This window comes from Pristis pectinata, chromosome 5 (assembly GCF_009764475.1).
Source record: "Pristis pectinata isolate sPriPec2 chromosome 5, sPriPec2.1.pri, whole genome shotgun sequence".
Taxonomy (NCBI): Eukaryota; Metazoa; Chordata; class Chondrichthyes; order Rhinopristiformes; family Pristidae; genus Pristis; species Pristis pectinata.
This window is the reverse complement of record NC_067409.1, coordinates 112,490-140,100: the sequence shown is the minus strand read 5'-3', so window position 1 is coordinate 140,100 and position 27,611 is coordinate 112,490. Positions and strand designations below refer to the sequence as shown.

General features: G+C 48.6%; 1 protein-coding gene across 1 annotated transcript in view; it reads left to right on the top strand.

The window, feature by feature from the left end:
* The window catches only part of LOC127571037 (plectin-like), a 108,529-nt gene that overhangs the window by 52,016 nt on the left and 28,902 nt on the right, over positions 1–27,611 (top strand). Inside the window, 6 exon segments of the mRNA XM_052017034.1 lie at positions 5,855–5,902; positions 5,904–6,221; positions 7,208–7,291; positions 13,383–13,487; positions 21,071–21,169; positions 26,514–27,611. Coding sequence (XP_051872994.1) covers positions 5,855–5,902; positions 5,904–6,221; positions 7,208–7,291; positions 13,383–13,487; positions 21,071–21,169; positions 26,514–27,611 — 1,752 coding nt within the window.

The window sequence follows — 27,611 nt, the reverse complement described above, 5'->3', positions numbered from 1 at the left end:
ATCCCCTCACGGACCAGAGGATAATTTATGTGTGGAGCCAGGGAATGGGAGAGAGGTCCTGAATGAATACTTCTGAACAGTGTTCACCAGGGAGAAGGACATAAAGGCTGGAGGCTTGAGGGGTACACAAATTCTGGAGAACGTCTGTATCAGGAAGTGCTAGAAATATAGCTATATTAAAGAGCAAAAGGGTAGCAAGGGACAAAATTGATCCTCTTGAAGATCAGCGTGATCATCTATGCATGGAGCCAAGAGAGATGGGGGAGATCTTAAATGATTTTTTTTGCATCCGTATTTATCTGGAGACAGACATAGAGACTGTAGAACTGAGACAAAAGAGTAAAGAGTTCATGGACCGTATTCAAATTACAAAGAGAAGATGCTGGCTGTCTTGAGGCAAATTAAGGTGGATAAATCCCCAGGACCCTGACAGAGATATTTAAAACATCCTTAGCCACAGGTGAGGTGCCAGAGGACTGGAGGATAGCTAATGTTGTTCTGTTGTGTAAGAAAGGCTCTAAGAATAAGACGGGAAATTATAGGTCGGTGAGCCTGACGTCAGTCACGGGTAAATTCTTGGAAGGTATTCTAAAGGACAGGATATATAAGTATTTGAATAGACAGGGCCTGATTAGGGATAGTCAACACGGCTTTGTGCGTGGCAGGTCATGTCTAACTAATAGAGTTTTTTGAGGAGGTTACCAAGAAGGTCAATGAGGGAAAGGTAGTGGATGTTGTCTACACGGACTTTAGCAAGGCCTTTGACAAAGTCCCACATGGGAGGCTGCTCCAGAAGGTTAAGTCGTTTGGCATTCAGGTTGAAGTAGTCAATTGGATTCAACATTGGCTTGGCGGGACAAGCCAGAGAGTGGTAGTAGATGGTTGTCTCTCTGACTGGATGCCTGTGAATGGTGGTGTACTGCAGGGATCAATGTTGGGTTCGTTGATGTTTATCATCTATATTAATGATTTAGGTGATAATATGGCAAACTGGATCAGCAAATTTGCGAATGAAACCAAGACTGCGGGCACAGTGGACAGTGAGGAAGTGAGCTGGGAAAATGGGCTGAAAAATGGCAGATGGAATTTAATGCAGACAAGTGTGAGGTGATGCACTTTGGGAGGACAAACCAGGGTAAGACTTACACAGTGAATGGTAGGGCTCTGAGGTGTGCGGTAGAACAAAGGGACCTGGGAATACAGATCCACAATTCCTTGAAAGTGGCATCACAGGTAGACAGGGTCATAAAGAGAGCTTTTGGCACATTTATGAAGGCCAATGATTTATGATCAGGGCACAGGAGTTGGGATGTTATGTTGAAGTTGTACAAGATGTGGTGAGGCCAAATTTGGAGTATTGTGTGCAGTTCTGGTCACCTACCTACAGGAAAGATATCGATCAGCTTGAAAGAGTGCAGAGAAAATTTCATGGATGTTGCCGGGACTTGAGGACCTGAGTTACAGGGAAAGGTTTAATAGGTTAGGACTTTATTCCCTGGAGCGTAGGAGAGTGAGGGGGGAATCTTATAGAGGTATACAAAAGCCTGCATGCATTAACCCTATCTATACTCCAATGTAGAACATTACAGCACAGTACAGGCCCTTCAGCTCACGATGTTGTGCCAAAATTTTATCCTACTCTAAGATCCATCTAACCCTTCCCTCTCACATAGCCCTCCATTTCTCTATCATTCATGTGCTATCATTCATGTATTCTAGATAGGGTGAATGCATGTAGTCTTTTTCCCCTCAGGTTGGGTGAGACTAGAACTAGAGGTCATAAATTTAGGGTGAAAAATCATTCAGAGGATGGTGCAAGTGTGGAACGAGCTGCCAGCAGAAATGGTGGATGTGGGTTCAATTGTAACTTTTAAGAGAAGTTTGGATCAGTTTATGAAAGGGAGGGGTTTGGAGGGATATGGTCCGGGTGCAGGTAGATGGGATTATGCAGATGATCAGGTAGCACGGACTAGATGGGCCGAAGGGCCTGTTTCTGTGCTGTGGTGCTCTATAAGTAGTGGAGCATGTTAGGGTGGATAAATTCCCAGGGCCTGACGAGATCTATTTCAGGATGCCAAGGAATGCAAGGGAGGAGATAGCTGGTGATCTGACAAAGATTCATTGGCCATGGGTGAGATACCAGAAGACTGGAGGATGGCTAATGTTGTTCCCTTGTTCACAAAGGGCAGTCAGGGTAAGCCTGGAAGCTTCAGGCCAGTGAGCCTTAAATCAGTGGGGGGAAGTTGTTGGAGAAGATTCTGAGGGACAGGATTTATGTTCATTGGAAAGGCAGGGACAGATTAGGAGGAGTCACCATGGGTTTATGCAGGGAGATTTCGTCTCACAAATCTGACTAAATATTTTAAGGCAGCAACTAATAGAATTAATTAAGGCATAGTGGTAGATGTGGTTTGCATGGACTTCAGTAAGGGAGACTGGTCCAAAAGTCATACAGCTACACAGCACAGAAAAAGGCCCTTTGGCCCAGCTCGTCTGTACTGACCAAGTCCTATTTCCTTACATTTGGCCCATATCCCTCTAAACTTTTCCTACCCATGTACCTGTCTAAATGTCTTTTAAACATTGTAATTGTACCCACCTCTACCACTTCCTCTGGCAGTTCCATATACCCACCACCCTCTGTGTGGAAAAGTTACCCCTCAGATCCCCTTTAAATCATTCCCCCAAGGCTACTGGTTGGGATTAATAGGGACGGGTGCTCAATGGTGAGCATAGACATGGTGGGCCGAATGGCCTGTTTCCCTGCTGCATGGCTCTATTACACAAAGTTACAAAATTCTTATAGGGCCCAACAGGCTGGATGCAGGAAGGATATTTCCCTGGAGTGAGTAGGACCAGGGGTCACTGTCTCGGGATGAGGGATAGGCCATTTAGGGCTGAGATCAAGAGAAATGTTGTCACCCAGAGGGTCACTGTGGGCATTCAGGGACTGAGGGAGAGTGCAGGAAAATGGCTCTGACATAGAAGATCAGCCAAGATCTGGTTAAATGGTGGAGAAGACTCGAGGGGCCAGATGGTCCTGCTCCTTCCTAGGAACAATGGGGAATAAAAACATCTCAGAGTAGTTAACCAGATACTTTGGTTCTGTTTCAGTGGAAGGAGCTACAAATAACTTTCCAGAAATGCTAAGGAACCAAGAGGCTAATGGAAAGGAGCATTTAAAGAAAATTCACATTAGTTGTAAAAACATTCTGGAGAAAAATGGAATTGAAGGCTGTTAAATCCCTGGTCCTGATAATCTGCAGTCATAGAAGTCATAGCGCAGCATGGAAACAGGCCATTCGGCCCAACTCATCCACACTGACCACTGGGCACGCACCCATATTAATCCCAACTTCCTCAACTTGGCCCGTTGCCTTCTATACCTGGGTGATTCAAACACTCGTCTGAACACTTCTTAAATGCTGTCAGCAACCCAGCTTCAACCTCTCTCACCGGCAGTGTGTTCCGGGTACTCACCGCTCTCTGGGTGAAGAAGGTCCTCCTCAGATCCCCTCCGAATCTCTTCCCCCTTACTCTAAATAAAGATAATATTTCTTTATTAGTCACATGTACATTGAAACACACAGTGAAATACATCTTTTTGCGTAGTGTTCTGGGGGCAGCCCACAAGTGTTGCCATGCTTCTGGTACCAACATAGCACGCCCACAACTTCCTAACCCATACATCTTTGGAATGTGGGAGGAAACTGGAGCACCCAGAGGAAACCCACAAAGACACGGGGAGAACATATAAACTCCTTACAGACAGCAGCTGGAATTGAACCTGAGTCGCTGGCGCTGTAATAGCGTTACGCTAACCACTACACTACCATCCTCTAGTTTTATCTACCTCTGATATTTGGGGAAAAGTTTCCTGCAGTCTACCTTATCTATACCCCTCAATTTTATATACCCTCTTAACCCCTCCACTCCAGGGAGAACAGACCCAGCCTCTCCAATATCTCCTCTTAATCGAACTGCTCCATCCCAGGCAACGTCCTGGTGAATCTCCTCTGCACCTTCACCACCACTATCACATTTCTCCCGTAGTGTGGTGACCAGAACTGCACCCAGTGCTCCAGCTGAGGTCTGACTGATGTTTTATAAAGTTGGAGCATAACCTCCCTGCTCTTGTATTCAGTGTCCTGACCAATGAAGGCCTGCATCCTATTTGCCTTCCTAACCACATTATCTACTTCCAGCATCTATGGATGCACTCCAAGTGCCCTTGTTCCTCAATACTCCATCACCCCACCATTTGGTTATCATTTGTATGAATGATTTGGATGAGAATGAGTTGGCATGGTTAGGAAGTTTGTGGATGACACCAAAATTGGTGGTGTGCTGGACAGTGAAGAAGGTTGTCTGAGGTTACAACAGGATATAGTCAGCTGGGAAAGTGAGCAAAGGAATGGTAGATGTCTGAGTTAAATTCCAATTGTGAAGTGATACATTTTGAGAAGTTAACCTGGGCAGGACTTACACAGTGAATGATAGCGACCTGGGAGTGTTGTCAAACAGAGAGACCTGTTACATAGTTCCTCAAAAGTGGCGACACAGGTAGTCAGGGTGGTGAAACTTGGTATGCTTACCTTCATTGTTTGGGGCATTGAATACAAGAGTTAGAGTCAAAGAACAATACAGCACGGATACAGGCCCTTCGGCCCAACCAGTCCATGCCGACCACGGTGCCCACCCAGCTAGTCCCAATTTCCTGTGCTCTAAGCCCCACCCCTGCATGTACCTATCCAAGTGCTTCTTAAATGATACCATTGTACCTGCCTCAACCACTTCCTCTGGCAGCTCATTACACATACTCACCACTCTCTGTGTGAAAAAGCTACCCCTTAGGTCCCTTTTAAATCTTTCCCCTCTCACCCTAAACCTCTACCTCCTAGTTTTGGACTATCTATGCCTCTCAAAATTTTAAACACATCTGTAAGGTTGCCCCTCATTCTCCTACGCTTCAAGGAATAAAGACCTAGCCTGGCCAACCTCTCCCTATAACTCAGGCACTTGAGTCCTGGCAACATCCTCATAAATCTTCTCTGTGCTCTCTCCAGTTTAACCACACTTTCCTAAAACAGAGTGACTAAAACTGTACACGGTACTCCAAGTGCAGCCTCACCAACGACTTGTACAACTGCAACATAATGTCCCAACTCCTATACTCAATGCCCTGACTGATGAAGGCCAGCATGCTAAATGCCTTTTCACCACCCTGTCTACCTTTGATGCCACTTTCAAAAAACTGTGCACTTGTATTCCTAGGTCCCTCTGTTCCATTACACTCCCTAGTGCCCTACCATTCATAGTACAAGTCCTACACGGGCTTGACTTTCTCAAATGCATCACCTCACACTTATCTGTATTGAAATCCATTTGCCACTCCTCAGCCCACTTCCATAATTGATCAAGATCACCCTGTAATCTACGACAACCTTCTTCACTATCAACAATACCTAATTTCGTGTCATCTGCAAACTTACTGCTCAAGCCTTGTGCATTCACATCCAAATCATTATATAAATAACAAATAACAAGGGTCCCAACACCGACCCCTGCGGCACACCACTGGTTCACCGGCCTCCCTTCCAACTACCACTATCTGCTTCTACCTCTGAGCCAATTTTGGATCCAGTTTGCCAACTTGCCCTGGATCCCATGGGTACAGAAGGGGATGGGATGGGGAGGAGGGGTATTTGGGTCTGAAGGGGACAGGGAGGTGGGTGTGTGACTGGAAGGGGATGGGCGGGGTGGGACTGGAAGGGGACGGGGAGGGGGCCCAGACTCATTTCTCGTGTCTGCCTTGGTGCTGCCGTCTGAGCCCGTCCCCCATTGGCCTGTTTAGGGAATGCGTGCAGAGGTGGAAGGTCACCAGCCGCTCTTCGATAACCTGGAGGGGGGAGCTGGGCAAGGCGAGGGCGGTGAGTGAGCAGATGATCCGTAGCCACAGTGAGCGAGACGTGGACCTGGATCGGTATCGCGAGTGTGTGCAACAACTCCTAGAGCACTGGCATGGCATCCAGAGTCAGATCGACACCCGTTCCCGGGAGCTGGAGCAGCTCGGACGTCAGCTGACCTACTACCGTGAGGCGCACGATTGGCTGATCCACTGGATCCAGAGTGCCAAAGCAACGTCAGGAGAATATCCAGGGCCGTGCCCATCAGAGACAGCAAACGGGCTGAGGGAGCAGCTGGCAACAAGAACAGGTAGTGTGTGGGAGCGTGGTGTCCATGGTCACTGGGGCTGACCACTGGGGTGGTGTCCATGGTCACTGAGGGGGGTGACCACTGGGTGGTGTCCATGGTCACTGAGGGGGGTGACCACTGGGGTGGTGTCCATGGTCACTGAGGGGGGTGACCACTGGGGTGGTATTCATGGTCACTGAGGGGGGTGACCACTGGGGTGGTGTCCATGGTCACTGAGGGGGGTGACCACTGAGGTGGTGTCCATGGTCCCTGAGGGGGGGTGACCACTGAGGTGGTGTCCATGGTCACTGAGGGGGGTGACCACTGAGGTAGTGTCCATGGTCACTGAGGGGGGTGACCACTGAGGTAGTGTCCATGGTCACTGGGGCAGACCACTGGGGTGGTGTCCATGGTCACTGAGGGGGGTGACCACTGAGGTGGTGTCCATGGTCACTGGGGCTGACCACTGGGGTGGTGTCCATGGTCACTGAGGGGGTGACCACTGAGGTGGTGTCCATGGTCACTGGGGCTGACCACTGGGGTGGTGTCCATGGTCACTGGGGCTGACCACTGGGGTTGTGTCTGTGGTCACTGGGGCTGACCACTGGGGGGAGAATGCAGATTTGTTGTGGGCATTGGTGCTCACAGGGACGACACATTGGACCCTGGTCTGGGAAACCGGCTCAGACAGTGCCTGTTGGTTCAGGAGACGTCCCACTGCACTGTGGTGTGGGTGGGGTGGGGGAAAGACCAGGATTTAAAAAAAATTAAAACAACCAAATAAACTGTACAGCATCTCATCTTGTAACATCTAATTATTTAGTGAGATCTGATATTTAGTGTAATCTTAATACAAAAAAGAAAACTGTGCACTTGTAAACTGCACTGTGTCATCGGGATCAGTCCCACTGCCCTGTGTCATCGGGATCAGTCCCACTGCCCTGTGTCATTGGGATCGGTCCCACTGCCCTGTATCTCTGAGCTCCTAATCCTGGTATTTTGGGTTTGTCAGAAAATTCTGCAGGAGGTTGAGAAAAACCGAGAGAAGGTGGAGGAGTGCGAGAAGTTTGCCAAGCAGTACATCGACGCCATCAAGGTAAGCAGGGATATACCAGGCAGGGAGCAGAGCGGCTGCAGTACCCAGCCCCTGACGAGGCACGCCCCACCTTACACGCTGACACACACCACCTTATACACACACCGCTTTACATACTGACACACATCGCCTTACACACTCTGCCACACACTGACACACACACACAGTCTTACACACTGACACACACTATCTTGCATGCTGACATACACCACATTGTACACTGACACACATCACCTTACACACTGACACACACACACACCTCTTTACACTGACACACCTTGCCTTACATACTGACAGACACAGCCTTACACACTGACACACACACCACCTTACACACTGACGTACACACTGCCTTACACAGAGAGTGGTGATGCCTGGAATGCACTGCCTGGGGTAGTGGCGGAGGCGGATACGATAGAGGTGTTTAAGAGACTTCTAGATAGGCACATGGACGTGCAGAAAATGGAGAGATATAGACCACATGCAGACAGAAAGGATTAGGTGTTGTTAGTTCAATTAGTTTGGTGCAACATCATGGGCCAAATGGCCTGTTCCTGGGCTGCCACCTTAAGGGATCCTCGGTCTCTCTCTTTCCCAGTACTTCCTATGGCCCATTAGCCAACACCTCCCCTCTGCAACAGGATCTTTGACTTCCTGACCTAATACCTCTGCCCCCCTTCTCTATACACCCTATAGACTCAACTGTGTGGCCATATTCTGCTCTAGATTCAGGTTTGTGCATGGATACCACCATAGTAGGCCATATCTAAAATAACGATGAGTCGGAGTACACGAAGGCGATAGAGAGCTTAGTGACATGGTGTCATGACAACAACCTTTCCCTCAATGTCAGCAAAACAAAAGATCTGGTCATTGACTTCAGAAGGGGGGTGGTTGTACATGCTCCTGTCTACATCAATGGCGCTGAGGTCAAGAGGGTTGAGAGCTTCAAGCTCCTAGAAGTGAACATCGCCAATAGCCTGACCTGGTCCAACCACGTAGATGCCACGGCCAAGAAAGCTCAACAGTATCTCTACTTCCTCAGGAGGCTAAAGAAATTTTCATGTCCCCTTTGACACTTCTGTCTTTACCTCTTGTTGTCTTGGTGAAGCAGCCAGGCATAATCAAAGACCCCACCCACCTCGGGACATTCTCTCTTCTCTCCTCTTCCATCGGGTAGAAGGTACAGGTGCCTGAGGGCACGTACCACCAGACTTAAGGACAGCTTCTACCCCACTGTGATAAGACTATTGAACGGTTCCTTTATACAATGAGATGGACTATGACCTCATGATCTATCATGTTGTGACCTTGCACCTTATTGCACTACACTTTCTCTGTAGCTGTGACACTCTACTCTGTACTGTTATTGTTTTTACCTGTACTACATCAATGCACTTTGTACTAACTCAATGTAACTGTACTGTGTAATGAATTGACCTGTACGATCGGTTTGTAAGACAAGCTTTTCACTGTACCTTGGTACAAGTGACAATAATAAACCAATACCAATACACTCACCAACTTTTATCGATGCACCATAGAAAGCATCCTATCTGGATGCATCACGGCTTGGTATGGCAGCTGCCTGCCCAGGACTGCAAGAAACTGCGGAGTGTTGTGGACACAGCTCATAGAACCATAGAACAATACAGCACAATACAGGCGACTTCGGCCCACCATGTTGTGCCGACCTTTAAACCACGCCTAAGACTTCTTCCTCCACATATCCTTCTATCTTAAATTCCTCCATATGCTTATCTAACAATCTCTTGAACTTAACCAACGTATCAGCCTCCACCACCACCCCAGGCAGCGCATTCCATGCACCAACCACTCTCTGGGTGAAAAACCTCCCTCTGACATCTCCCTTGAACTTCCCACCCATTACCTTAAAGCCATAAGAGGACATGGTTTTGAGCATTGGTGCCCTGGGAAAGAGGCGCTGGCTGTCCACTCTATCTATTCCGCTTAATATTTTGTATACCTCTATCATGTCTCCTCTCACCTTCCTTCTCTCCAAAGAGTAAAGCCTGAGCTCCCTTTGTCGCTCCTCATAATCTATACTCTCTAATCCAGGCAGCATCCTGGTAAAATCTCCTCTGCACCCTTTCCAACACCTCCACATCCTTCCTTTAATGAGGCAACCAGAACTGGACACAATACTCTTAAGTGTGGTCTAACCAGAGTTTCGTAAAGCTGCAACGTTACTTCGCGGTTCTTAAACTTGATCCCACGACTTATGAAAGCTAACATCCCATAAGCTTTCTTAACTACCCTATCCACCTGTGAGGCAACTTTCAGTGATCTGTGGATATGAACCCCCAGATCCCTCTGCTCCTCTACACTGCCCAGAATCCTGCCATTTACCTTGTACTCTGCCCTGGAGTTTGTCCTTCCAAAGTGTACCTCCTCACACTTCTCCAGATTGAACTCCATCGGCCACTTCTCAGCCCAGCTCTGCATCCTATCAATATCCCTTTGTAAGCTTCGACAGCCCTCCACACTATCCACAACACCACTGATCCTTGTGTCATCTGCAAACTTGCTAACCAGCCTTCCACCCCCTTATCTAAGTCATTAATAAATATCACAAAAAGTAGAGGTCCCAGAACTGATCCCTGTGGGACACCACTGGTCACAGCCCTCCAATCGAAGGGCACTCCCTCCACCACAACCCTCTGCTTTCTAAAGGCAAGCCAATTCTGAATCCACACGGCCAAGCTTCCCCGGATCCCTTGGCCTCTGACCTTCTGAAGAAGCCTACCATGTGGAACCTTATCAAACGCCTTACTAAAATCCATGTAGACCACATCCACATCACTACCCTCATCAATCTTCCTGGTCACCTCCTCAAAGAACTCTATCAGGCTCGTGAGGCAAGATCTTCCCTTCACAAAGCCTTGCTGGCTGTCCCTAATCAGTCCATGCTTCTCTAAATGCTCGTAGATCCTATCTCTTAGAATTCTTTCTAACAGCTTACCCAACACAGACGTAAGGCGCACCGGTCTGTAATTCCCTGGACTATCCCTACTACCTTTTTTGAATAAGGGGACAACATTCGCCACCCTCCAATCCTCCGGTACCATCCCCGTGGACGACGAGGACTCAAAGATCCTAACCAAACAGTTCAGCAATCTCCTCCCTCGCCTCACGAAGCAGCCTGGGGAATATTCCGTCAAGCCCCGGGGACTTATCTGTCCTAATATTTTCTAACAACTCTAACACATCCTCTCTCTTGATATCTACATACTCAAGAACATTACCCTTCACATCACGGAAACTAGCGTCCCCTCTATGGACTCTGTCTACACTTCTCACTGCCTCGGCAAAGCAGCCAGAATAATCAAAGATCCCACCCACCCCGAACATTCTCTTCTCCCCCCTCCTATCAGGCAGAAGATACAAAAGCCTGAAAGCACGTACTACCAGGCTCAAGGACAGCTTCTATCCCGCTGTTGTAAGACTATTGAATGGTTTCCTAATATAATAAGATGGACTGTTGACCGCAAAATCTACCTCGTTATGACCTCATACCTTATTGTTGACCTGCACTGCACTTTTTCTGTAGCTGTTACACTTTACTCTGCATTCTGTATTGTTTTACCTTGTACTACTTCAATGCACTGTGTAATGAATTAATATTTAGGAACGGTATGCAAGACAAGTTTTTCACTGTATCTCAGTACAAGTTAGAATAATAAACCAATTCCAATTCCTACCTTTAATACCACTCTCTGTGTAAAATCATGTAAATCTCCTTAAACTATTCCCCTCTCACCTTAAATGCATGCCCCTCTAGATTTAGACATTTCATCCATGGGAGAAAGATACTGACTGTCTATCTGTGCTTCTCATAACCTTATAAACTTCTATCAGCCTCCGCTGTTCCAGAGAAAACAACCCAAGTCTGTCCAACCTCTCCTCATAGTTCATGCCCTCTAATCCAGGCAGCATCCTGGTGAACCTCTTCTGCACCCTCTCCAAATCCTCCAAATCCAACCAGAACTGCACACAATACTCCAAGTGCAGCCTAACAAAAGTTTTTATACAACTTCAGCATGACTTCCAGGTTCTTATACTCATTACCTCGACCAATGACAGCAAGGATGCTGTACGCTTTCCTTACCACACTAACTTCTTCTATTGTCACTTTCAGGGACCTCTGGACTTGCACCCCTAGATCTCTCTGTACATCAGTGCTCCTCAGGGACCTGCCCATTTACTGTGTACTTTCCTTCTTGCATTTGACCTCCCAAAGTGCAACACCTCACACTTGTCCAGATTAAATCCCATCTGCCATTTCTCCGCCCATATTTCCAACTGATCTACATCCTGCTGTATCCTTTGACAACCTTCCTCACATCCACAGCTCCACCAATTTTTGTGTCTGCAAATTTACACATCAGACCACCCATATTTTCATAGAAACATAGAAAACCTACAGCACAATTCAGGCCCTTCGGCTCACAAAGCTGTGCCGAACTTGTCCTTACCTTAGAAATTACTAGGCTTACCCATAGCCCTCTATTTCACTCAGCTCCATGTACCTATGCAAAAGTCTCTTAACAGACCCTATCGTATCCGCTTCCACCACCGTTGCCGGCAGCCCATTCCACACACTCACCACTCTGTGAGTAAAAAACTTAGCCCTGACATCTCCTCTGTACCTACCACCCTAAACCCTAAACTTATGCCCTCTTTCAAACAAGTCATTAATATATATCACCAACCAGAGAGGTCCCAGCACTGATCCCTGTGGAACGCCACTGGTCACAGACCTCCAGTCAGAATAACACCCCTCCACCCATCTATGGCCAAGCCAATTTTGAATCCAATCTACCAAGTCACCAAGGATCCCATAAGCCTAAATCTTCTGGGTCAGTCTACCATGGGGGACCTTGTTGGATGCCCCATACAAAGCCATGCTGACTATCGCTAGCTCCCACACCTTTGGTTCTCTGCTATTTGCTACTTTTTTCTCTTTATCCAACCCTCGATATCCCTGTACTTGTTACCCTCAGCTTTAACCCTTACAGGAACATGTTGACCTGAACTCTTGCTATTTCTCCTTTGAATGCTTCCCACAGTGCAGTGCAGTTATTTATTTTAATAAAATTGTCATTTCCCCAATTTAAGACCTTTATTCCTGGTCCATCCCTACCACTTTTCCATAACCTCTTTGAAACATACGTAATTATGGTGGTTGTCTCCAAAATGCTCCCCCACTGACACTCCCTCCACCTGACTGCCTACATTCCTCAAGGTAAGGTCCAGTCCCTCGCTGGTCGATTTACATATCAAAACTTCCACCCCCACTGAGCCTTGAACACTAAGGCAATCCCAGTACATATTTGGGAAATTGAGATCCCCAGTACTATAATCCTATTTTTCTTTCATCTCTCTGATATCTGCCTACACATCTGTTCCTCAGTCTCCCGTTGACTGTTGGGAGGTCTGTAATACACCCCAGCAAAATGACAACACGTTTCTGTTCCTCATCTTTACCCATGTGGCCTGATTTGAGGAACCTGTCTAGGATATCTCCCTCAGTACTGAAGTAATGCATTTACTGACTAACAATGCAATACCACCTCCTCTTATAGATCTCCCTCTGCCTCACCTGAAATTTCTATATCCCAAGATATTGAGTTGCCAATCCTGCCCAGTCTTCAACCACGTCTCAGTAATGGCAATAATATCACAGTCCCCCATGTTAATTAAAGCTTTGAGTTCATCTACCTTACTGGTTAGACTCTTTGCATTAAAATAGATTCGGTTCAGCTTTGTTTTCCCCTCAATTACATTTACCCACCTGCTCTGCCTAGGGGACTTACTATTTCTCATCTAGGTGACTGTACGTTCTGCCTGACCGTCTAGGTGACTGTATGCTCCACTTGAATGTCTAGGTGACTGTATGTTCCGTCTGAACATCTACTCTGAGCCCCCTTTCTCTATGATTTAGAAGTGCACCACATGTACACACATGTACAAACATGCACACATTACTTGCATACGCACAGGTCAAAGTGAGGATTTGGAGGGATAGTTTGTTGGGTGTGAATCCTAATGCAGTGTTTTGGTGTTTCAGGATTATGAACTCCAGCTTGTGACCTACAAAGTTCAGAGTGAACCAGTGGCATCTCCTGTGAAGAAGCAGAAAATGGTGTCAGCGTCAGACAACATAATTCAGGAGGTGGGAGTTATGTGTCTTTTACACATCGTTCTCCCCCCTCCAGTGACCTGAACAATTCCCATCTACCCCCTCCAATCTTAACAGCCCCCACCTACCCCCTCCTATCTTAACAGACCCCACCTACCTCCTCTGATGACTAAGAACCCTACCTACCTCCTCCTGTGCTCTGCTCTGCGCCGTACAAAACTGGGAGAGAACAGCAGGTTGAAGGTCCTCTAGAGGAACAGCCAGTGTGAGTTAGTGAGCAGAGACCCAGTTTCTGGTAGCGGTGGGAACCTGTTCATTTACAGGTATATGGAATGAGCTGCTAGAGGAAGTGGTTGAGGCAGGTACATTAGTATTATTTAAGAAGCACTTGGATAGGTACATGCAGGGTGTGGTTTAGAGGGATATGGGCCAAATGCAGGAAATTGGGACTGGTTGGGTGGGCACCGTGGTAGGCATGGACTGGTTGGGCCGAAGGGCCTGTGTCCATGTTGTATTGCTCTGTGACAGCTGTGAGCCAGCTACAGCACACACCTATAGAAGCAGAGCATGTGTGAGATAACACTGTAGAAGACCCAACATGTTTGGTTTCATGGTTCCTGGTTTTTCAGTAACACTGATAATTCTTTATCCCCGTGGATCCAACCGACATCCAAAATTACTCATGGAATCAGCTTCCGCTGTCTTCTCAGAATTTCCAAACATGGCAACATTCCAGATGGGAATATCTCCCTCTCTACCAGAAAAAGGCAGGACAGGAGATTTCAGAGGCCTTGACGAAGATTTTTCTATCCTCACCAGCAACTGGCGAGGTCCTGGAGGACTGACGAGTAGCCAACGTTGTTCTGTTGTTCAAGAAGGGAAATAGGGATAATCCTGAAAACTATAGACCAGTGAGTCTCACATCAGTGGTAGAGAAGACGTTGGAGATGATTCTTAGGGATAGCATTTACATGCATTTGGAAAAGCATTAGCGACAGAGTGGTTTTTGTGTGGGGCAGGTCATGTCTTACTAACTTGAGTTTTTCTAGGCGGTGACAAAGGTGATTGATGAAGGTAGAGCTGCCCATGTTGTCTATATGGATTTTAGTAAGGTGTTTGACAAGGTCCCTCATGGGAGGTTCATCCAGAAGATTAAGATGCATAGGATCAATGGTGACTTGGTAGATTGGATTCAGAACTGGCTTGGCCATAGAAGACAGAGGATGGTGATCAAAGGGTGCTATGTTGGCTGGAGGTCTGTGACCAGTGGTGTTCAGCAGGGATCAGTGCTGGCACCTCTGCTGTTTGAGATTTATATAACTGACTTGGATGAAATTGCAGTTGCGTGGATGAGTAAGTTTGCAGATGACACAAAGACTGGTGGAGTTGTGGACTGTATGAGGTGTTGCACTTTGGGAGGTCAAATGTAAGAAGAAACTATACAGTTAATGGCAGGACCCTTAACACCACTGATGTACAGAGGGATTGTGAAGGTCCACAGCTCCCCAAAATTGACCATGCAAGCAGTTAGAGTGGTAAAGGAGGTGTACGGCATGCTTGCCTTCATTGGTCGAGGCATTGAGTACAAGAGTAAGGAAATCATGTTGCAGCTGCATAGAACTTTGGTTTGGCCACACTTGGTGTATTGTATACATTTCTGGTCACCCTATTACAGAAAGGACATGGGGGCTTTGGAGAGGGTACAGAAGTAGTTTAGTCATAGAGCCATAAAGTCACAGAGTAACACAGCTTGGAAACAGGCCCTTTGGTCCAACTGATCCAGGCTGACTGTGGTACCACCAACCTAGTTGAAAATCAGGTTGGTACTGGATTCCAAGAGAAGGAATTTGTAGAATGCCTACGAGATAGCTTTTTAGAGCAGCTTGTGGTTGAGCCCACTAGGGAAAAGGCAATTCTGGATTTGGTGTTGTGTAATGAACCAGATTTGATTAGGGAGATTAAGGTAAAGGAATCCTTAGGAGGCAGTGATCATAATATGATAGAATTCACCCTGCAGTTTGAGAGGGAGAAGCTGAAATCTGATGTATTGGTATTACAGTTGAGTAAAGGTAATTACAGAGACATGAGAGAGGAGCTGGCCAAAGTTGATTGGAAGGGGACCGTAGCAGGGATGATGGTAGAGCAGCAATGGCAGGAGTTTCTGGGAGTAATTCGGAAGATGTAAGATCAGTTCATCCCAAGAACAAGCATTCTAAAGGGAGGATGAGGCAACCGTGGCTGACAAGGGAAGTCAAAGACTGCGTAAAAGCAAAAGAGGGCATTCAATATTGCAAAAATTAGCGGGAAGCTAGAGGATTGGGAAGCTTTTAAAACCAACAGAAGGGAAGAAAGATGAAAGGGGAGATAAGAAGTTGGCCAATAATATAAAACAGGATACGAGAAGTTTTTTCAGATATATAAAGGGTAAAAGAGAGGCAAGAGTGGACATCAGACCACTGGAAATGACACTGGAGAGAGAGTAATGGGGAACAAAGAAATGGTGGACAAACTGAAGAAGTATTTTGCGTCAATCTTCACTGTGGAAGACACCAGCAACATGCCAGAAATTCACGAGAGTCGGGGCAGAAGTGATTTATAGCTATCTTAAAGCTCAAGGAGTAATGATCACTCTTTCCCAAGTGTTCACCCATTGAAAGGCCAGTCACCTGGCCAGGCTCATTCACCAGTACAAGATCCAGTATAGCCTCCAGTGATTGGACTACTGCTTCAAAAAACCCTTTTGGACACAACAAATTCTGCCCCATCTAAACCTTTTGCATGAAGGAGTTCCTGGCCTATGTTGGGGAAGTTGAAGTCACCCACAATGGTAACCATGTTGTTTTTGCTCCTTTCCTGCATATCTGCTCCTCAATGTCCCTGTGGCTATTTGTTTGTGGGGGGGGCGTCTGTAGTATAATCCCATCAGAGTGATTGCATCTTTCTTATTTTTGAGTTCTACCCATATAGACTCAGTCAACGAGGCCTCCATTCCTTCCCGAGTGCTGCTGTGATGTTGTCCCTGACGAGTAATGCAACCCCTCCCCCTCTTTTACCTCCCTCCCTGTCTCTTCTAAGACATTGAAATCCTAAAACATTAAGCAGCCAGTCCTGTCCCTCTCTCAACCAGGTCACTGTAATGGTCACAACATCATAGTTCCACATACTGATCTATGCTCTGAGTTCATTGCCCTGATCCTTAATACTCCGTGCATTGAAGTAAGCACATCTCAATCCATCTGTCATATTTAAAGAAGTTCAAAGGAGATGTGCGGGCAAGGTTTTTACACAGTGAGTGGTGGGTGCCTGGAACGTGCTACCAGGTGCAGTCCCTTTGTACCATCTGCCCTACAGTAGCAACATCATATCCCAACTCCTGTACTCAATGCCACAGTTGATGAAGGCCAGCATACCAAACGCCACCTTCATCATCCTGTCTACCTGCAACACCACTTTCAGGGAACTATGCACCTGTACTCCTGGGTCCCTCTGTTAAATAACACTCCCAGGACTCTGCCTTCACGGTCTCATCCAAATCATTAATAAAGATGACAAACAACAGTGGTCCCAGCACCAATCCCTACAGCACACCACTGGTCACAGACCTCCAACCTGAAAAACAACCCTCCACAACCACCTTCTGACTCCTACCACCGAGACAACTTTGTATCCAATTGGTTTGCTCACCCTGGATCCCAAATGAACACATAATATAGGACATTACAGCACAGTACAGGCCCTTTGGCCCACGATGTTCTGCTGACATTTTATCCTGCTCTAATATCTATCTAACCCTTCCCTCCCACATAGATCCCCATTTCTCTATCATTCATGTGCCTGTCTAGGAGTTTCTTAAATGTCCCTAATGTAGCTGCCCCCACAACCTCAGCTGGCAGTGCGTTCCACACACCCACCACTCTCTGTGTAAAAAAACTTACCCTTGACATCCCCCCTATAACTTCCTCCAATCACCTTAAAATTATGCCCCCTCGTGTTAGCCATTGTCACCCTGGATGAGTCTCTGACTGTCCACTCGATTTATGCCTCTTATCATCTTGTACACCTCTATCAAATCACCTCTCCTCCTCCAAAGAGAAAAGCCCTAGCTCACTCAACCTATCCTCATAATACATGCTCTCCAATCCAGGCAGCATCCTGGTAAATTTCCTCTGCACCCTCTCTAAAGCTTCCACATCCTTCCTATAATGAGGTGACCGGAACTGAACACAATACTCCAAGTGTGGTCTAATCAGAGTTTCATAAAACTGCAAAATTACCTTGTGGCTGTTGAACTCAATACCCTGACTAACGAAGGCCAACACACCATATGCCTTCTTAACAACCCTATCAACCTGTGCGGCAACCTTGAGGAATCTATGGATGTGGACCCCAAGATCCCTCTGTTCCTCCACACTGCAAAGAGTCCTGCCATTAACCTTCATTCTGCCTTCAAATTCTATCTTCCAAAGTGTATCACTTCACATTTTTCTGGGTTGAACTCCATCTGCCACTTCTCAGCCCAGCTCTGCATCCTATCAATGTCCTGTTGTAACCTACAGCAATCTTCTACACTATCCACACCACCACCAACCTTTGTATCATCAGCAAACTTACTAACCCACCCTTCCACATCCTCATCCAAGTCATTTATAAAAATCACAAAGAGCAGGGGTCCCAGAACAGATCCCTGCAGAACACCACTGGTCACCGACCTACGGGCAGAACACGCTCCATCTACCACTACCCTCTGTCTTCTATGAGCGAGCCAATACTGAATCCACACAGCCAAGTTTCCCTGGATCCCATGCCTCCTGACTTTCTGAATGAGCCTTCCATGAGGAGCCTTATCAAATGCCTTACTAAAATCCATGTACACCACATCCACTGCTCTACCTTCAACAATGTTCTTTGTCACATCCTCAAAGAATTCAATCAGGCTTGTGAGGCACGACCTACCCCTCACAAAGCCATGCTGACTGTCCCTAACCAGCCTATGCTTCTCCAAATGCCCATAAACCCTGTCTCTAAGAGTCTTCGCCAGTAATTTGCCCACCACTGAAGTAAGACTCACTGGTCTGTAATTCCCAGGGTATCCCTACTCCTTTTCTTGAACAAAGGAACAACATTTGCCACTCTCCAATCATCTGGCACTACTCCTGTGGCCAATGAGGACACAAAGATCGTCACCAAAGGTGCAGCAATCTCTTCCCTAGCTTCCTGTAATAACCTTGGACATATCTTGTCTGGCCTCGGTGACTTATCTATCCTAACTTTTCAAAAGTTCCAGCACATCCTCTTCCTCACATTGACATGTCCTAGCGAATCAGCCTGTTGTACGCTATCCTCACAAATGTCAAGGTCTCTCTCATTGGTGAATACTGAAGCGAAGTATTCATTAAGGACCTCCCTTACCTCTTCAGACTCCAGGTATGTTTCCTCTTTTATCCCTGATCTGTTCTATGCTCAGTCTAGTCATCCTCCTGTTCTTCATATAAATGTAGAACGCCTTGGGGTTTTCCTTAATCCTACTTGCCAAGGCCTTCTCATGCCCCCTTCTAGCTCTCCTAAGTCCATTCTGAATCTCCCTCCTGGCTACCTTGTAACTCTCCAGGGCCCTGTCTGATCCTTGCCTTATAAACCTTAGGTAAGCTTCTTTCTTCCTCTTGACAAGGTGTCCTATGTCTCTTATCAACCACGGTTCCTTCACTCTACCATCCTTACCCTGCCTCAATGGGACAAAACCTATCCAGAACCCAATGCAAGTACTCCCTAAACAACCTCCACAATTCCATTGTGCATTTCCTCAAGAACATCTGTTCCCAATTTACGGTCCCAGGTTCCTGCCTAATGGCAGTATAATTCCCCCTCCTCCAATTAAATACTTTCCCATATCGTCTGCTCCTATCCCTCTCCAAGGCTATGGTAAAGGCCGAGGAGTTATGGTCAATGTCTCCAAAATGCTCTCCCACCGAGAGATCTGAAACTTGATCAGGCTCATTGCCTAGTACCAGGTCCAGAATGGCCTGTCCTCTAGTCAGCCTGTCCACATACTGTGTCAGGAACCCTTCCCGGACACACCTAACAAACTCCATCCCATCCATCCCCTTTACACTAAGGAGGTGCCAATCAATGTTAGGGAAGTTGAAATCACCCATGACAACAACCCTGTTATTTTTGCACCTCTCCAAAATCTGCCTCCTGATCTGCTCCTCAGTTTCTCAGCTGCTATTGGTGGGTCTGTAGAATACTCCCAATAGAGTGATCGCTCCCTTCCTGTTTCTGACTTCCATCCACACTGACTCAGTAGATAATCCCTCCAGGATATCCTCCCTTTCTACAGCTGTGACACTGTCCCTGATCAGCAAAGCCTCTCCCCCACCTCTTTTACCTCCGTCCCTGTCCCACTTGAAACATCTAAACCCCGGAATATCCAGCAGCCCTTCCTGCCCTTGTGACAACCAAGTCTCTGTAATGACCACCTCGTTGTAGTTCCATGTACTTACCCACGCTCTAAGTTCTTATGGGCAGGTTTGCTAGAGTTGTTGGGGACGGTTTAAACTAGTCTGGCAGAGAGATGGGAACCCAAGTGATAGGTCAGAGGTTGGTTCATTTGGTGTACAAGTAGATGCAGCGTATAGAAAGTTGCCTGGATTGGAGAGCATGTCTTATGAGGATAGGTTGAGTGAGCTAGGGCTTTTCTCTTTGGGGGGGAAGGAGGATGAGAGGTGACTTGATAGAGGTGTACAAGATAAAAAGAGGCATAAATCGAGTGGACAGAGACTCATCCCAGGGTGACAATGGCTAACACGAGGGGACGCAAGTTTAAGGTGATTGGAGGAAGATATGGCGGATGTCAGGTGTAAGTTTTTTTACACAGAGAGTGGTGGGTGAATGGAACGCACTGCCAACAGAGGTTGTGGGGGCAGATACATTAGGGACATTTAAGAGACTCTTAGCTAGACACCTGAATGATAGAGAAATGGACGGCTATGTTGAAGGGAATAGTTAGATAGATCTCAGAGCAGGATAAAACGTCAGCACAACATCGTGGGCCGGAGGGCCTGTACTGTGCTGTAGTGTTCGATGTTCTATGTTTATCACCCTTGTTCCTGATTCTTCTCCCATTAAAGTAGACACACTTCAGCCCATCCAACTGACTGCAATTTTGCCCTTTCAACTGCCTATCCTTCCTCACTGTCTTTCTACACTCTGCATCTATTTGTACACTAAATGCACCAACCTCTGACCTATCACTCTGGTTCCCGTCCCTTTGCCAAACTAGTTTAAACCGTCCCCAACAGTTCTAACAAACCTGCCCACAAGAATATTGGTTCTCCCCCCATTTCAGGTGTAACTTGTCCCTTCTGTACAGGTTATACCTTCCCCAGAAGAGATCCCAGTGACCCACAAATCTGAAACCCTGCCGCTGCACCTGCATCAACTCCTCCCTACCCTTTTGATCTGAGTGCAGGTAATGAAGACAAGTATCGCACATGCCTTCTCATCCAATGTACCAAACCACCCAATGTAACTGCGTGGCCCCCTTCAATCTCACCCAGGGTCCCATGTCCTGGCTTCAGCCAAGCTGCCAACCTCTGACCAGCCCTGTCTCATTGCAGGTTGTCGATCTGCGGACTCGCTACATCGAGCTGATGACCCTGTCCAGCCAATACCTGAAGTTCATCACGGTGAACCTTCGCAGGCTTGAAAACGAGGAGGTGAGTGTCAGACGGTGTGTTGAGGTTGGTTACGGTGAGGAAGACAGGTCAGGATGTGTAGTGAGGGGTTGGCAAGGATGGTCAGAGGTTACAGTGAGGGATTTGGGGTCACATTGTGTGGAATGTAGGTGGGATGCTTGGTGTGAGGGGTCAGTGTGTGGGTGAAGGGTCAGGGTGAGGAGTCAGGGTGAGTGTGGGGGTCAGGGTGTGTGTGATTGAGGGGTGAGGGCGAGGAGTCAGGGTGAGTGTGGAGGTCAGGGTGAGGGGTCAGGGTAGTGTGGGGGTCAGGGTGAGGGGTCAGTGTGTGAGTGAAGGGTGAGGGGTCAGGATGAGTGTGGGAGTCGGTCAGTGAGGGGTCAGGGCAAGGAGTCAGGGTGAGTGTGGGGATTAGGGTCGGTGAGGGGTAAGGGTGTATGTGGATAAGGGGTGAGGGTGAGAAGTCAGGGTGTGTGGGGTCAGGGTCGGTGAGGGTGAGGGGTCAGAGTATGGGTGAGGGTGAGGTAGGTCAAGCGGAGAGTGACTGTGCTCTTATTTAGATTTTGGGTTTCTGTTTTCTGAAATTTGATAAAAAAATTCTGGCCACATAAGGCAGAGAACGAGCCAAAGAGAGGCAGAGAAAAGCCCACCGGGACACTAGCTCCACTAACTGCTGGTGAGATGGTGCATCATTGGAGTGAGGGATTCCTCTGGCCCTCAGGTCAACGGTCACATCAGAGGCACAGGGTCACGCCCCAGCACAGGGTGACCTCCGGGACAGGGTCATGCCCCAGCACAGGGTGACTTCCTGGCACACGGTCATAACCCAGGACAGGGTGACCTCCCGACACACAGTGACCTCTGACATGTGATGAGCCCTGACACTTAGTGACCTTCCTGCTTCTCCACAAAGTTTCTTGTTGAATAGTGACCTCTCTCCCATGATGCATTGTTGGCGATCACTGAAATTGGTTGAGGTTGAAGTGTAGGGGGAGCCTGAGGGGTGGGAGTGTCCGAGGTGGTGTAGAAGGGGGTGTGAGTGTGCAAGGGGTGTAAGGAGTGTCCGAGGTGGTGTGGGGGGGGGGGATTGTGTGCAAGGGGTGTGTGGAGTGTCCGAGGTGGTATGGGAGGGGGTGTGAGTGTGCGAGGGGTGTGTGGAGTGTCCAAGGAGGTGTGGGCGTAGGCAGGGGTGTGTGGTGTCTGAGGAGGTGTGGGTGCGCGAGGGGTGTGTGGAGTCTCTGAGGAGGTGTGGGTGCGCGAGGGGTGTGTGGGCTGTTCGAGGAGGTGTGGGAGTGTGCGAGGGGTGTGGACTGTTCGAGGAGGTGTGAGTGTGCGAGGGGTGTCTGGAGTGTCTGAGGTGGTGTGGGTGTGCGAGGGGTGTCTGGAGTGTCTGAGGAGGTGTGAGTGTGCGAGGGGTGTGTGGAGTGTCTGAGGAGGTGTGAGTGTGCGAGGGGTGTGTGGAGTGTCTGTGTGAGTGTGCGAGGGGTGTGTGGACTGTTTGAGAAGGTGTGAGTGTGCGAGGGGTGTGTGGAGTGTCTGAGGAGGTGTGGGTGCGCGAGGGGTGTGTGGAGTGTCTGAGGAGGTGTGAGTGCGCGAGGGGTGTGTGGAGTGTCTGAGGAGGTGTGAGTGCGCGAGGGGTGTGTGGAGTGTCTGAGGAGGTGTGAGTGCGCGAGGGGTGTGTGGAGTGTCTGAGGAGGTGTGAGTGCGCGAGGGGTGTGTGGAGTGTCTGAGGAGGTGTGAGTGCAAGTGGGCAGGGGTGCAGACACGGGTTGGGTTTACACAAAGTATGGAGTGAGAGCGAGAGTGATGGTGCACACATGTGGGAGTGAGTGTGGAGTGGAGGGAATGCAATGAGAGCAACAATTGTACCAGAGTGATGGAGTGTGAGGTGAGTGTGATGTGCTCAGGGTGATGAGTGTGAATGGGGACATGTGCAAGGGGAGTGTCTGGGAGGGGTGGTGTACGAGGGCTCAGAGTGTGGGTGCAGTGGTGTATGAGTGTAGCAGTGTGGTGTGTGTGGGGAGAGTGGTGGGCTGTGAGTAGTGCGAGTGTGAGAGCTGTGTGTCTGCAGTGTCATTGGGAGTGGTGGTGTGTAAGGGGAGGTGTGAGTAAGTGGGTGTGTAGGGTGTGAGGGAACAGTGGTGAGTGTGTCCATGGGTGTGCACAGTGTAAGGTAAGGGGAGGGGTGTGAGTGTGCCTGTGGGAGTGAGGGGAGGGGTTGAGTGTTCCCGTGGGTGTGAGGGAAGGGTGTGAGTGTGCCTGTGGGTGTGAGGGGAGGAGTGAGTGTGCCTGTGGGTGTGTAGGGTGTGAGGGGAGTGGTTGAGGTGCCCGTGGGTGAGAGGGGTAGGGGTGATTGTGCCCGTGGGTGTGCAGGGTGTGAGGGGTAGGGGTGAGTGTGCCTGTGGGTGTGAGGGGTGGGGGTGAGTGTGCCCATGGGTGTGAGGGGAGAGGGTGAGTGTGCGTGGGGGTGTGTGGGATGTGAGGGGAGGGTGTGTGTCTGTGGGTGAGGGGATGGGGGTGAGTGTGCCCGTGGGTGTGCAGAGCTGTGCATGGTACTGACTGGTTTTGGTGTTTTTAGGCTGGCTTTTCTTTGCTGGAAGATACATTCTTACTTTAGCTGTGCTTCTCACCTTTCTACTGCAGCACTTGCCTCAACGAATGTGTGTGTTGGTTGGGCAGTAATGGAGGTAAATGCAGTCTGTCACACCAGCCATTGCCATTGTCACTGCATGCTCCATCCTGCTTGATCGTCAGTCTCTGTCTCTCTCTCTCTGTCTCTGCACGGTTTGGGCCGTTTACCCCAGGGCTGTACCTGTCCCAGCCAATGCTGGTTTATGTTTCTGGGTTGTATACCTACTCTGGGTCAGTGAAATAGTCTTCCATTCCTTGGCTGTCCAAGAGCTGGGCAGTTCTGGGATCTGGGCAGTTCCAGAGTCTGGGATCTGGACAGTTCTGGGATCTGAGCAGTTCCGCAGTCCGGGATCTGGATGGTTCTGGAGTCTGGGATCTGGACAGTTCTGGGATCTGAGCGGTTCCACAGTCCGGGATCTGGATGGTTCTGGAGTCTGGGATCTGGACAGCTCTGGGATCTGGGCGGTTCCAGAGTCCGGGATCTGGGCAGTTCTGGAGTCTGGGATCTGGATAGTTCTGGGATTCCGGAGGGTCCGGAGTCTGGGATCCAGGTCTGGCTATTCAATTGTGTGAATGCTTATCATCTGAATATTCCATCACCCTCCCTCCATACTTGTTGTGTTCAGTGTTGTATCACTGTGGTATTTCCTCTCCACTTCGTTGTGGTTCCTCACCCAACATCTTGGGTGCTTTCTGTTATCGTGATGTTTTGCTGTTGTTCCTTTCCATGGGAATGTGGCAGTCACCTCTCCCAGAGACCAGCGCCCTCTCACCACTCCCTACACAATCTAGTGCTCCCTCCCATCTCCCACTGGAATTCCAGTGCTCCCACCCCTCTCCCAATGGGAGTCCAGCATTCTCACCTTCCCCTAGTGGGAATGTGCATTCCTCACCTTTCCCAGAGGAAATGATTGACAGGGCCCTCGGGAGTATTGAGCAACAGAGGGACATCGGTGTAAAAGGTCCCCAGTCCCTAAAGTTGGCAGCACAGGTAGATTGTATGGCGAAGGCGGCGTATGGGACACTTGTCTTCATTAGCTGGGCACAGAGTAAACGAGCAGGGAGGTCTTGGTACAACTTTATAAAATATTGGTTAGGCCATATGGAATCCAGGGTGAACAGACAATTAGATACAAAATTGACTCAGAGGCCGGTGGAGGGCTTTTCAGACTGGAGGCCTGTGACCAGTGGTGTGCCGCAGGGATCGGAGCTGGGTCCACTGTTGTTTGTCATCTATGTTAATGATTTGGTTTGGATTAGAATGTGGGTGTCATGATTAGTAAATTTGCAGATGACAGGGTGGTGAAGAAGGCATTTGGCAGGCTGGCCTCAGTCAGGGCATTGTGTATAGGAGATGGAACTTATGTTGCAGTTGTATAAGACATCAGTGAGGCTGCACTTGGATGACTGTACACAGTTCTGGTCGCCCTGTTCTAGGAAAGGCATCATTAAACTGGAAAGAGTGGAGAGAAGATTTATGAGGATGCTGCCAGGACTCGAGGGTCTGGGTTATGGAGAAGGTTGAGCAGGCTAGAACTTCATTCCTTGGTACAATAATTACATTTAAAAGACATTTGGACACATGAATAGAAAGGGTTTAGAGGGATATGGGCCAAATGGGACTAGCTCAGTGGGCACCATGGTCAGCATGGACCAGTTGGGCTGAAGGGCCTGGTTCCATGCTTTTATTACTCTACGACTCTAAAAGATTCGCAAGGATGTTGCCAGGACTGGAGGGCTTGAGTTATAAGAAGAGACTGCATAGGCTAGGACTGTTTTCCCTGGAGTGTAGGAGGCTGAGGGGTGATCTTATGATGGAGATACATAAAATTATGAGGGGCATAGATAGGGTGAAATGTCACTGTGAGAGGAAGGGTGCTGAGGGGATGTTGCAGTGTGGGAGGGAGGGTGTGGTAGCACTAGAGAGAGTGCAGAAGACATTCACCAGGGTGCTTGGAATGGAGGGCTGTAGCTATAAGGAGAGATTGGAAAGGCTGGGATTGTTCTTACTGGAATGTGGGAGGCTGAGGGGTGACCTTATAAAATTTGAAAGGCATAGATGGAATAGATGGTCAGAATCTTGTTCCCAGGGCAGTGGAGTCTATAACTAAAGCGGTCAAGTTTAAGGTCAGAGGGGAGAAATTTAAAGGAGATTTGAGGGGAAAGTTTTTCCACAGAGAGGGTGGTTAAAATCTAGAATGAACTGCTGATGGTGGTGGGGTTGGATATAATTGTAATGTTTAAAAGTCATTGGGACAAGCACTGGGATAGGAAGTGTGTAGAGAGATAAGGGCCTAATGCAGGCAGATCGGATTAGCTTAGACAGGCATCACAGTCGGCATGGACAATATGGGCCAAAGGGCCTTTCTGTGCAGTGTGACTCTATATAGCATGCTGTCTCCTCTCCCCTTGAGTTCGTGCTCCCTCCCCACCCACCCCCCCCCCCCCCCCACAGGGTTTGCAGCATTCTTGCCCTTCTCCTAGTGGGTGCCTGTTGTGTTCACTCCCTCACTGGGGGGTGGGTGGGGGGTGTCTGACGATAGTTGTTGGGCACAGTGAGTGGTGGAGTTGAGTGAGCCACTTGAAACAGTGAACCTCACTGATACAACCAGTAGCAGTGGATCTGACTGTGGTCTACCTTGTGCTTGTAGACCATTGCCCAGGGCTTTCTCTGCCTGGGACTCTTCTCTCACCAGATGTTCACTGCTGATCCTTCTCTTCATGTTTTCACATTTAGGAAGCTGCAGAAAAGTTGAAGGAGGAGGAACGCAAGCGGTTAGAGGAGGTGGAGGCTCAGCTGGAGAGCCAGAAGCAGCTGGCCACAGCTCATGCAAAGGCCAAAGCTGAGGCCGAGAAGGCAGCCAAGGAACTGCAGCAGAGGATCGAGGAGGAGGTGACCAGAAGGGAAGCTGTGGCAGTAGATGCTGAGCAGCAAAAGCAGAATGTTCAGCAAGAGTTCCAGCAACTCAAGAGCTCTTCAGAGATGGAGATCAAGAAAAAGACCAAGATGGTGGAGGAGGTGCTCCTCAGCCGCACCAAGATAGAGGAAGAAATTCGAATTATCCAGATTCAGCTGGAGACGGCGCAGAAGCAGAAAGCCTCTGCTGAATCGGAGCTGCAGCAGCTGAAGACTCGAGCTGATGAGGCAGACAGGCAGAGGAAGATGGCACAGGACGAGGCTGAGAGGCTTCGGCGGCAGGTCAAGGACGAGACACAGAAGAAGAAGCAGGCAGAGGAGGAACTGAAGCTGAAGATTCAGGCAGAGCAGGATGCTGCTCGGGAGAAACAAAAGGCTTTGGAGGACCTGCAGCATTTCAAGAACCTGGCAGAAGAAGTGGAGAGGAAGATGAAGCAGGCTGAGGTGGAGAAGGAGAAGCAGCTACTGGTAGCACAGGAAGTGGCCCAGAAAAGTGCCGCAGCTGAACTCCAGAGCAAGCGCATGTCATTTGAGCAGAAAACCATGCAGCTGGAGATCTCACTCAAACAAGAGCACCAGACTGTTGCCCAGTTACAGGAAGAGGCAGCAAAATTGAAGAAGCAGCAGGAAGAGGCAGAGAATTCCAAGAAAGAGGCAGAGAAGGAGCTGGAGAAATGGCGGCAGAAGGCCAACGAGGCTCTTCGGTTGAGGCTACAGGCAGAGGAAGTGGCTCACAAGAAGTCACTGGCTCAAGAGGAGGCAGAGAAACAGAAAGAAGAGGCAGAGCGGGAGGCAAGACGCAGAGCAAAAATGGAGGAGTCTGCCTTACGACAGAAGGAAATGGCAGAGCAGGAGCTGGAAAAGCAGCGGAAACTGGCAGATGAGACGGCTGGGCAGAAGTTGTCGGCTGAGCAGGAG